This window comes from Callorhinus ursinus, unplaced genomic scaffold (genome assembly GCF_003265705.2).
Source record: "Callorhinus ursinus isolate GAN/ISIS: 27379988/994484 unplaced genomic scaffold, GSC_fseal_2.0 scaffold2, whole genome shotgun sequence".
NCBI classification, from domain to species: Eukaryota; Metazoa; Chordata; class Mammalia; order Carnivora; family Otariidae; genus Callorhinus; species Callorhinus ursinus.
Window position 1 is genome coordinate 34337370 of NW_027397064.1, and position 12153 is coordinate 34349522.

The window sequence follows — 12153 nt, forward strand, 5'->3', positions numbered from 1 at the left end:
ATATATTCTGTTACTTGGGAAAATCACATGAAGAGAGGTGGTAGGCGTTACAAATAGAAAAGGTCAGCTACAGGGCCCATTTTGAAAAAGAGGAAAAAGGATGAGGCTGGAAAGTTTGTGGACTTGGGCATTTTTTTTTTTTTTACATAAATATCTGGGAAGATGCTCCATTAACCTTAATTTAAAGAAAAATCCCAGAAAACAATAATCTGGTAGTGTGAAGAACTCATTAGAAAAGAACATATATCTGTTTCAGAGGTACAGGTCTGTTATTCATCAGTCTTACACAATTCACAGCATTCACCATACATTATATGTTAAAAAAAAAGAAAAAGAAAAAGAAAGAGGTGCCTGGGTGGCTCAGTCTTTAAGCTTCTGCCTTCAGCTCAGGTCATGATCCTGGGGTCCTGGGATCGAGCCCCACATCGGGCTCCCTGCTCCACGGGAGGCCTGCTTCTCCCTCTCCCACTCCCCCTGCTTGTGTTCCTGCTCTGGCTCTCTCTCTCTCTCTCTGTCAAATAAGTAAATAAAATCTTTAAAAAAAAAAAAGAAAAAAGAAGAAGATAGTAGGAAGGGAAAAATGAAGGGGAGGAATCAGAGGGGGAGACGAACCATGAGAGACTATGGACTCTGAGAAACAAACTGAGGGTTCTAGAGGGGAGGGGGTGGGGGGGATGGGTTAGCCTGGTGATGGGTATTAAAGAGGGTACGTACTGCATGGAGCCCTGGGTGTTATGCACAAACAATGAATCATGGAACACTACATCAAAAACTAACGATGTCATGTATGGTGATTAATATAACATAATAAAATAAAATTAAAAAAAACTGAAAAAAAAGGACATATATCTTGATTCATTTGGCAGGGCATTTTCTGTTTTGGTTGAAGTAATTGTAAATTTTGTGGTTTAAAAAAAAAATCAACCAGAAAATAGATGCCTGAATTGTCAAATGAGCTGAGGAATAGGATGACTTATAGCTACATCCAACAGAAATCAATGGTCTGGCCTCTCACTTAAGTTACTAAGGGCATTTGGTGGGGACAGGAACCAGACTTGATTCATCTAGTTAACCAACAAGGAATTTTGAGCATCTCTGAAAAATTCAAACAGAAAAACTAAACTTCAGTTACATGGGAATTCAGAAACCTATCCCATGAAGAAGAGGCTAGAAGAGTTGACATGATTTACTCAAGATGTAAGAAAATGAAGAAAAGTTCCAGCATTTAGATGGGAGGATTTTAAGACAGGGTTGTATTGATCGTCCTTTCTCAGAAAGACAGTCTTGTAAGCATTAGGCTCTACTCTCCTTTTGTTCAGAGGACTTACACCACTGGCAGGAAGCACTGTAGGACATTGAGAATTCCTTGATTGTCATAATAATAAACCACTGCAACTGGTTAGTGAGGAAATCTATGCAGTGTTTTCATTTCGTTTTGGTTTTTTTCTTTCTTTCTAAAAATTGTCTAGAGACAATAAACAACTTTCTGCCTGGAGTAATTAGAACATTTTGGTGGGAGAGGCGCCTGGGTGGCTCAGTTGGTTAAGCATCTGCCTTCTCAGGTCATGATCTCAGGATCTTGGGACTGAGTCCTGCATCAGGCTCCTTGCTCAGCTGCGAGTCTGCTTCTCCCTTTGTGATCTCTCTTGCTTTTGCTCTTTCTCAAATAAATAAAATCTTAAAAAAAAAAAAAAGGAAAAGAACACTTTGGAGGGAATGAAGCTAGTTGAGACACAACTTGGGGACGACTCTTGTCTCATGTCTTACGCATATTGTAGTTGAGAGGGAATTACAGCCCATGGCAGTGTGACTGAAGAACCTCAGGCAGGCCCTTCTGGTAACTTGTAAGGCAGTTTCACTTTAGAGCTGCTCATTTTGTCATTCTCTATTTTGACTGCTCTCTCCTTATCTGCTTGAAGATGCTCGAAATGTCACTTAAGCTTCTTCCTGTAAATATTGTCACGCCACCCAGCTCACAGTACACTATTGTTGGACCAGCAATAAAACATTTCTCTCTGTAGATAATTTCTATTGCTGTTACTTCTCTGAGAACCATCTCCCCTTCTGTGATGGGTAGTGACATTACTCTTGTCCCTTGGAAACCTACCTTCTCACACTGACAGCTCCCGGTGTTTATAATTTCCAATGTAAAGGGTTTTCCTGAGGTGCTGCCTATTTCCAGGTTGTTCTTTTTTTAAGATTTTATTTATTTATTTGAGAGAGAGAGAGCACGAGCCAGGGGAGGGGCAGAGGGAGAGGGACTAGCAGACTCCCCGCTGAGCAGGGAGCCCGATGTGGGGCTCGATCCCAGGACCCCGAGATCATGACCTGAGCCAAAGGCAGATGTTTAGCTGACTGAGCCGCCCAGGTGTCCTCCAGGTTATTCTTGATCCAAATAGCGCCTTACTGAGGAACCGTGAGGACTAAGTAAACCAATGCGTGTAAAGTTGTTCACACTGCCTGGCCCAGCGTAAGTGTCCAGTAAGTGGCAGCTCCCACTGTTCATGGGTGGCTTCCCTGCTTGCGTGTGTTAGCACTGCGAGAGTCTATGAAAGGAGAGGTGAAGCAGGCCAGTTGGTTGGACCTATGAGAAGAACAAACCCTATCATGCAGAAAGATTATAGTAACTTCAAAGTCTAGTTTTGGAAAATCTCTTTAAATCTAACCAGTGCAAAATGGAAAACCCCTAAAGAACCAATCTAATTATTTAACTAAATGGAACCATTATGCTGACTTTTACTACAGAAGGCAAGCATAATTTAGAAAATGGGGCATTTTAATTCTCTTTTGTTTTCCAATTAACACAATTGCTCTAATAGAAGGTACTCGTGCTTGAGTATATATGTTCTTTGAGTACATATTTCATATATACTTTCAGTGTCTCTCTCTCTCTTTCTCTTTCTCACCAAAAAACAGAATCCTCACCTGTTGACATAGTGGTTCCTTTATTACATTGGTCAGGCTGCCCAGATTATGACCTCAGAGCAAATATCTTTTGCCATCAAAGTGCCCTGAACAGGCCCACAGCACAACTCTACGTTCCCTTCCGGCTATAATTAGGATGTTGAAGTAACAGAGCTCTCAGTTTTTTGCTGATGCCAGCTTACCACAGCAGACCACATGAATTTACTCTTAGTTGAAAGTAGTAAAGAAAATGCCAAGAACATTCATTTTAATTGGTCAACATTATATGGACCTTTAGTGCCACTGTTTTATGGTCCTGTGTTTTAGATTTCTTTCTGCCACCAGCCGTAAGCTTATTATGGTGGATATTCTTACTCGCATTTGATTATCCTTTTTATTATTATTTTGATTGTTAGGTGGTTGCTGATTATTGTTTGAAAACTTCCCTCCTCTTCTGCTTGTTGTTACCTTCCCTAGGTTAACAATTTCATGTGCCCTAATATTTACTAAATTACATATAAAAGACTGACATTTTCACATTGGTAAGGGATTATTTTCCCATCAGAGGGTCCCTGAGACGGGAGGGGATGGCAGAAATTTTTTTTTTCTTAGATGCTTGCTTTGATGTTGCTCTTTCATAGCCAAAAAAAGAAAATGGGTCATGTGGGTAGTGTGTGGTAGTGGTAGTAATGGGGGTGGGAACGGTGGTATACCATCGATTGTTTAATGTAAATAGACATGTTTTCTTCTGTACTGATGGGATTGATTTCCCCCTGGACTCCGGAAAATGTGTGATTTGTAGCTCTAACATGAAAGAGATGGCATAAAATAGGAGAGAATGGTAAAAAGAGAAACGTATGTGAACTCAACTATTCTTAAAGGCTCTGGGAGGACCCAGAAAGTTAGGCATTGATCTGAGTATAGGAAATGTGGTCCTTGTCTTTGGAGTTGACATCATGCCTAACTACGGACCGTCACAGTAGCATTTTAATTATGTACTATTGCTGCTGGTTTTGTAACGTGTGAGTAGTGGCTGAGGCCCCTCTCCAGGATCCAGCAATCCTCTTTCCTTGCCATGAAGCCCATCTCATGTAGGCCTATGACCGGAGCAGGAGCGAGTTGTTAATGACAGTCTTCTCTGTAGAGCTTTCCTTCTTTGGTCAAATTGAAGAGGTTCATAAATAACTAATAAAATGGGAACTTATTTCATGCAGAGAGACGATGTTGAAGAAGCAGTTATGAAGATCAAGAATAAGCTTGCCAAACTAGGATCAACTGACAAAACTAAAACAATTTAGTTACAAGTTTGGTGTCCTTTGTTCAAGGAAAACAATCCAGGAGTTGGGAGAGTATGGTACCTCACAAACAGTGGAGCACCATTTCTGAAGGATCTGGGGCAAGATCAGGTTTTATAGATCATTAGAAGGGGCAACACAAAGAGGGCATGGTTGTCTGGGGTTGCACACCTGACCTTATTTAGAAAGATCAAAGAACAAGAAAATAAGTGTAAAGCCCAGAGCTGGCTTGGTGTTTGGGGATTGGCTGACAGGAAGTACTGTGCTTCTGGTCAAGTGGCGCATTTACAGGGACTAGGAAGTTCAGTCTGCTGATGTGGCACCCTGGGCAAGAGCAGCTCCATGTTGGGTCTAGAAATTTATTTAAACACTAGAGGTTTTTTCTGTTTTGTTTTGTTTTCATTTTTTAAAAAAGATTCTATTTATTTATTTGACACACAGAGAGAGACAGCGAGAGAGGGAATGCAAGCAGGGGGAGTGGGAGAGGGAGAAGCAGGCTTCCCACCGAGCAGGGAGCCTGACTTGGGGCTTAATCCCAGAACCCTGGGATCATGACCTGAGCCGAAGGCAGACGCCCCTGTTTTCACTTTTTAATGAGTGGGGAATATGCAGATAAAAGAGAAATTTAAGTTCATTATAACAACTAGAAAACCTGAACAATTAAGGATTAAAAAACAAATTAGGGAGTGTGTGCAAAACAGAGTATTAATAGTTTATAGTGATATTGAAGTCCATCTATGTGAGTACAAAGTAGTCATTTAAAATTCTTCATTTAAGAAAAATGTTATATCTTTAAGTTAATTTGGAAGTCTTGTATTTTTTTAAAAACATTATTTAAGGATCAAATATCAGGGCTGAAAGAAAATAAATGAAAGTTCTTCCTAATTTTATGAAGTATTGATTTTCTGACTGAAATACCAACTATTTCTCTGTTACACTCTTAAGGGTAATTATGAGGCTGATGGTAATAATTACTCTCATTTATTGAATGTTTGCCCTAAGCTTGAGGTGGACAAACTATGGCCCATGGCCAAATCCGATCCGCCACCTGTTTTTGTAAATAAAGTTTTATTGGAACACAGCCACCCTCATTTGCTTATCTATTACTTACGGCTGCTTTCACACTACAAAAATAGAGTTGTCATTGCAACAGAGACTGTATGGCCCTGCAAAACCTACAATATTTATTATCTGGCCCTTTACTGAAAAAGTTTGTCAACCTCTGATTTAAGGTAAGCACTATTCTTTGTATACATTATGTTACTTAATTCTTACAACATCTCTAGGAAGTCAGTGTCTTATCCTTCTTCTTTTATAGATAATGAAATTGAGGCTTAAAGATGTTATTGCCTTGTGCAGGGACACCCAGTTAAGTGGAAGAGTCTGGACTTGAACCCATGAGGTCTGATTGTAGAGCCTGCACCTTCTCACTGAGTCCAATTTCTTTGCCATTAGGCTTTAGAGAGGTGGCATATCACGCTGGTTAACAGCAGGGAAGGCTCTGGAGCCAGATTGTTTGAATGCAAATGACCTTGGGCAACAAACGTCTTAACTTCTTTGTGCCTCAGAATATAAATGTCAGCACACCTTACTATTATTAACCTCTTGTTTTGTAAATGAGATCCTAAATCTCCAGAAATTCTTTTAAGTTTGCCAAAGACCTTAATTTACAAATGACAACAGCAGTACTCCAAAGGTAGATAGACCACACATACTTCAGAGGGATAATGGCTTTTGAAAGGTAAAATCCTGAGTCAAATGTTAAAATTTTTTTTCTTAATTTTAATTATCAGGTCCTTCATAGGCAGCAGTCTCAGCCAGCCAAGGAGAGTTCCCCCCCCAGAGAAGAAGCTCCTCCCCCACCTCCTCCGACGGAAGACAGTTGTGCCAAAAAGCCCCGGTCTCGCACAAAGATCTCCCTGGAAGCCCTGGGGATCCTCCAAAGCTTTATTCATGATGTGGGCCTGTACCCTGATCAGGAGGCGATCCACACGCTTTCTGCTCAGCTGGATCTCCCCAAACACACCATCATCAAGTTCTTCCAGAACCAGCGGTATCACGTGAAGCATCATGGGAAGCTCAAGGAACACCTGGGTTCCGCGGTGGATGTGGCCGAGTATAAGGACGAGGAGCTGCTGACGGAGTCCGAGGAGAATGACAGCGAGGAAGGCTCTGAGGAGATGTACAAAGTGGAGGCCGAGGAGGAAAATGCGGAAAAAAGCAAGGCTGCGCCTGCTGAAATTGACCAGAGATAATGTGAACTCCTACCAGGCAAAGCAATACATCGGTCCAAGGATTTTCTGTTTTAATTTCATTAAAAACATTTTTTTTTGCTTTATTTTATTTTTATCTTTTTTTTTTTTGGTCTGTTTTGTTTTTCTTACCTTTTTTGATGTTTCTTTGTTGCACAGGATACACCTATAGACTGAATAAGTTCAGTATTTCCGAATCAGACATCGCCTTGGCAAAGACACTAAAAGTGTTACACTTTTGCAATTGACTGGATCATAGTAATTATAATCACAGGAGACTCTGCCTTCATTATCCTTGCACTTATGGAAGAGACATCAGGCAAGTTCCAGGATGAAAAGATCTACAAAACAAATGAAGGAAGCTACAAGTGTGTGTGTATATGTATATGTATATATCTATATATTTACATATATATATTAAATTGCATGGGACAGAGAACTTTACAACCCGAAAGAATAGACTGTGAAATGAGTTCTTAAAGAAGAGACTTGTTTATGTATTAAAAAAAAAAAAAAAAAAAAAACCACTTCACAGTGAGTCGCTTTGGCTTTTTGATAAACTGCGGCCTGCTCTCAGGGTGGGGTGACTATTTTTGAATTCCTATTTATTTTCTGTGTTTGTCCCTGATTTTTTTTTTTTTAATTCTATGGCTTCCTATCTGGCAGCTTGATGGGTAATTTTTGAGGTATGTATTTAACAAAATAAATCAACACTGCCAAAAAGAAAGAAGAAAGTAAAGTGGAAAAAAAATCAGGGCACCTTAAAATGATATAAGTCAAATTGCTCTTAAGACACAATGCACACTTAAAATGGCTCGATATGTTCCGTTATTCAACTTGTCATTCCTGTAGTGAACAGATGCATTTCTGTGGAATTCCAAATGAATAAAACTGTAATTCAGTACAGAGAAAACTTGTCCTTTAAGTGCAGTCTTGATCAAATGACATTTTGATGTTGGACGTATGGAATTCATAGTCTGAGCCACGTTTTATTGTGAAACTTATTTACCTGTTCGTGGCTTCAAATCTTAAAATTAATAAGCCTGCTCATTTGAAAGTTGTTTGTTGTTGCTGTTTTCTCTTTTTTCTTTCTTTTTTTTTTTTTTTAAATAGAAAATAGTTCAATGTAATGTTAAGTTAGAAGTTGCTGCCCAGTTAAAGGGGTTCCCTCTCAAATAAATCTCCATCCTTCCGTCTCCCAAAAGATGTTTCTTATTTCTGTTTCACTTGGGGCTTCCTCCTCTTCGTACACATTCCATCCACCTAACCCAACGTTTGTGGTCCCTGCTCTCATGCCTCATCCTTTCCCTGGTATGGCAGCCTGAACAAGAACCTGTTTTTGAATCATTGTGCAGCTCCAGGCAATAGAGTAAGCAAAGCGATTTCAGTGGAATCACGTACTCATCATAAATGGAAACATCTTCTCAGTTACCTACATAGCAGTTACCTTACGTAAAGCAGAACTAATGCCGACTGGCTGTTTAGTGGAATGAGCATTAAAGCTGCAATCTACTATAGCTCTCCAAACCTCCTGTAGCTTCCTCTCAGAAGCACCAGTAGCATTACTTCCCACTTCTACTTAGAGTAATTGCAAGAGGTGACCTCACCTTCAGGACCTAATCCCTGCTTCAACGTGACCATCAAACAGTCCCACACGGTTGGATTTTTTTTTTGGAGTCATGCTCTCATGCAACCTTGTCAAAGACCTCATGCAATATCACTTTGAAAGTTATTTTCTGTTTACTACACAAACATTGTAATATAACTGTTAATACTATTTATATATTTGAAAGGTATAAAAGGTAGGAGTTAAAAAAAAAAAACCTCTATGTGTAGATATTAACTCAGAACTTACAATATACAGGGAGAAGACATGTTGCAATACAAGCTAATTCTAGCTGCTCAGTAACCTCTGGAGTTTTTAAAGGGACATTTTCCTGTACTTTTTCAAGTAATGATGTTGAAAAAATTCTCTTGACACGAGCGTCACATACCTTTGCAAAAGGATGGTGGTTTGCAGTTAAGCCCTGGGCCCGTCCTTCTGCTTCTGTAGTATGCTGCAGCTTTAATCCGAAAGTCCACGCTTGCTGCTTCCTGATCTCCGAGTTACTCTTTCCAAATTGTCTTCTTACACTGTTGCTGAAGGTCACTCTGTACATGTAATGGAAACTGATTTTGCCAAGCTCTTACAAGGTGGTTCATCTATCGATGGCATCCGCATTTGGTATCTTTTACACTTCAACCAAAAATTTATTAGGTATTTTTCAATGCTAAGTCTTGCCTTTTATTTTTTAATTTCACTGCCAAGTTTGCAGTGATTCTAAGTGAATCTGTGGGCATTTTAGCCTGTGGTCTTGCCAGATCTTTGCGAATTACAATGCATATATGTCTATTTATTCAATATCTGTCATATAATATCTATTTGGAAGAAGAAACTTTCTCTTGTAGTGCCTCTTGACAAAGCACAATTTCCCGCCTTTTTTTTTCTTTTTTTTGTGAAATGAAAAAACAAATTGTGTTTTATTGCGGTATCAACAATGTGAATAAGGATTAACATATTGTAAATGTTCTTTTTTCCATGTAAATCAACTATCTTTGTTATCACTAAGTGATAATTAATTTTTAACTTATGTGCATTGTTAGGCTGTTAGAATTTTTTGGTTGTTAAAATAAAACGCATTCAATAAACATGACTTTGTTTGTCATGTATTTTACTGGGCATTGCCTTCTGTCCCATTTAACTTTGCATGTGGAGTGAGACCTGGTGAGTGTCAGAAAAACCCACTCCCTTATTTTAGAAGTAAGGGAGCAGCACCCGCAATTACAGATGTTTGAGCCCTGTACTAGGTATGGAGTTAATTGTACATGTGAATGCGTGTACATCTCTGTGTGTTTAGAAATGCACGCATGCTCACATTATGGAGCTGGCAACGGGGAAAGCCATTGCGCCAAACATTTTGTCGTATACAAACAAAACTCAAATGTATAAAGACATATTTGTGGGCTTGCTTCTTTATTTTTCTAGTGAATATTTTCTGTTTATAATTAAAAACCCACAAATGACTGCGTGTCAGGAAACTTTTGGAGCACATATGTCCATGGTTAATGGACATAATAAAAGTCTTTTATATTTAGAGCTGGGGTACCATAATGTGTGCATAGAGGAATGCCGGAAGGATTGATGTATCTGAGAAATGTGCGAAAATGATTTTTTAGAAAGTGCTTACAATGGAAAAAATTGCTCAAAAGACTCAATAAGGAAGGAGCAAGTGCTTAGCTTTAGAACCGGCAAAGTGAAAGTCAATTAAAAAGTGATTTTATTTTCTTTTGATACTGTAAATTGTCTTTTGTGCGCACAATTTGTGTGTGTGTGTGTGTGTGTGTGTGTGTGTTTTGCATTTGGTTGACATACAGATGTGATTTTTCTTTCCTTTCTTCCTTAGTTTCACTTGCCTTTTTTTTTTTAGTTAACAGCTCACAGACCATGTGGAGAGGTTTTAAGGACAGTTTGTGAATACTGGGTATTTGCAGAAAAGCAGACAACCCCAAAGCACAGAGGTCTGAGGGTTTTTAAAGAAAAAGTGGAGATTCCATACAAAGCAAAACACATTATTTATGCAAATGTAAATGAGTTCTGCGTTTGGGATAAAGACTTGGAAGGAACGCATGTGTAAGATAACTGACTTCTAGCACAAGTAACTTGTACACGCATGAGGTGTTTTTAGGGGTCCACCGTCATCATAGGTGACAAACTTGAGAGTGGGAGGCTCCGCCCACAAATGGATTGGCTTCTGCCAGAAGGCAGTCTCTGTTCGAGCAACTTCTCTTTCCAAGAAAGAGTACGAGTTTTCTTGACTCTATATGTTAAGTCATATTATAGCATCTGAGAGCCATCACTCCATCGGTTGAGTTTTTGTCTTTTTAAAATTTTTCTTAGAGGAGATCTTTTCCTTTACACTGTTATTTCCCTTTCTATAAAGGTTTAAATAAAGATTTAAAAGTCCCTACATTATTTCTAAAGGCCCATCATGGCACAATGAGACAGTAAACATTTATTTAAAATGTACTGTATGTCAGATAATTTGCTAGGAACTGAGGTGACAAGGGAAAATACATGACTTGATGTTCTCCTCTCAAGGAGCTTATAACTTGTTGGAAAGGTTTAATATAAGTCCAGGAAAAGTGAAATAGTCATACAGTGGTTGTCTCCAGACAGAGATTTATTTGTTTAGTGAATGGTACAAACATGTGCTATGAATTTGGAGAAGGAAATGATAATTATTTGTGAGCTGGAGTGGTCTTGAAAGGTGGATCACTTAGGATTGGCTGCATATAATGGGGGGGGTAATTATGATGCAGACAAGGTAAAAATTTACCTGTTTCTTACAAGAAAGAAATTGCTGAGGTAAGCTGGCTTCATGAAGTTGTCAGGGACTCACGTACTCCCAGCTTCACTTTTCCTGGTGTTCCCATGTTCCTTCTTTCTCATGGTCCAAAAAGATTGCTAGAGCTCTCACCATCACATCCACCTTCCAGACATCGAGATGGAAGGAGAAGTAAAGAATGGCATACTCCTTTTGTGGAGACTCCTTCAAGCCCTACACCTGAATGCAAGGGAGATTAGTAAGTGTTTCTAGCTGTTTTATTAATTCCAGAGACAAGGAGGGATGTGGATATTGGGTAGGCACCTAACAGCCTCTGCCACAGAGGATATCGGGAAAGATGTTGAACATAACTGATAGGAAGAAGATAAGTGAAAGGCGCATTCGCTCGGCGGTTACTCCCTGTACCTCGCACCTCCTCCTCCTGACCACCCAGAGTTCTTTCCCTGGTCAAATTTAAGGATCAGCCCAAGCAACACTTCTTCCAGGAAGCCCTTCTTGATCTGCTGTGCCAGTGTGCTTACAAATTCTTCTATGCTCACACAGTGCCCGAGTATCCCGCCGTCAAAGGACTGTCACAGGACTTGTGGCACATTGTGGTTGCTGTGGTTGCTTGCTGGGAAGGTGTGGAGTCTTTCTTTGCATCCATGCATGCAGGGGACAGGGGTAGGCAGGGGGAGGTGACACAGGTCCCGTGGAGAGAGATGTGACAGTGTTTCTCGGGATGAGCATGCCCCCAGGACTGGCATGTTGAGTCAGAGACAGAAATGAAGGCTGAAACATGCAACGGGGGACAGGTGATTTCAAAAGCTGCCTATCCATTGTTGCCAAGGACATAGTGGAGCCAGGGTGGGAAGCCAGGTCTGCATGCCTCCACAACTTGCATTTTCACCCTGGTATTGCACCACCTCTTGTTTCCATGTCCTAGAATGTCCTAGAAAGGCTGTATGAACTGAACATCAATTTATTGGCCAGCATACTTTATATGAGACGACCTTTTGACTTCTCTTAACACACTTCTTCATAATCTTATCTGAGTATGACATTTCTGATGGAATTTTGTTCTGAAAGCAAAGTCTGTTTTTAAAAAACACCATGCTCTGCTAGTAAAACTGTCCCAGAAGAATCTAGAAGTAGCTTCTTCAGGGACATTTTAAAAGGTTTAAAGTGTTACCTTCACATATGGAGAAATAATTACAAAAATATTCCATTAACACTGTAATAAATAGTGCAAAGCAATGATTAATTAAAGAGAGAGCTATAATTTATTCACTATCCATTAACAGGCATAATCCCATTTTAACGTAAAACAGCAGAGAC

The 12153-nt window shown here is 39.7% G+C and overlaps 1 protein-coding gene across 10 annotated transcripts in view; it reads left to right on the forward strand.

Annotated features, from left to right (window-relative positions):
- Positions 1-9120, forward strand: part of SATB2 (SATB homeobox 2) — a 252709-nt gene extending 243589 nt beyond the window's left edge. For all 10 annotated transcript variants that reach the window (XM_073880632.1, XM_073880639.1, XM_073880605.1 and 7 more), the window contains one exon: positions 5993-9120. In XM_073880632.1, coding sequence (XP_073736733.1) covers positions 5993-6454 — 462 coding nt within the window. In that variant the 3' untranslated portion in view covers positions 6455-9120. The remainder of the gene's footprint in view (positions 1-5992) is intronic.
- Positions 9121-12153: the final 3033 nt, after the last annotated feature.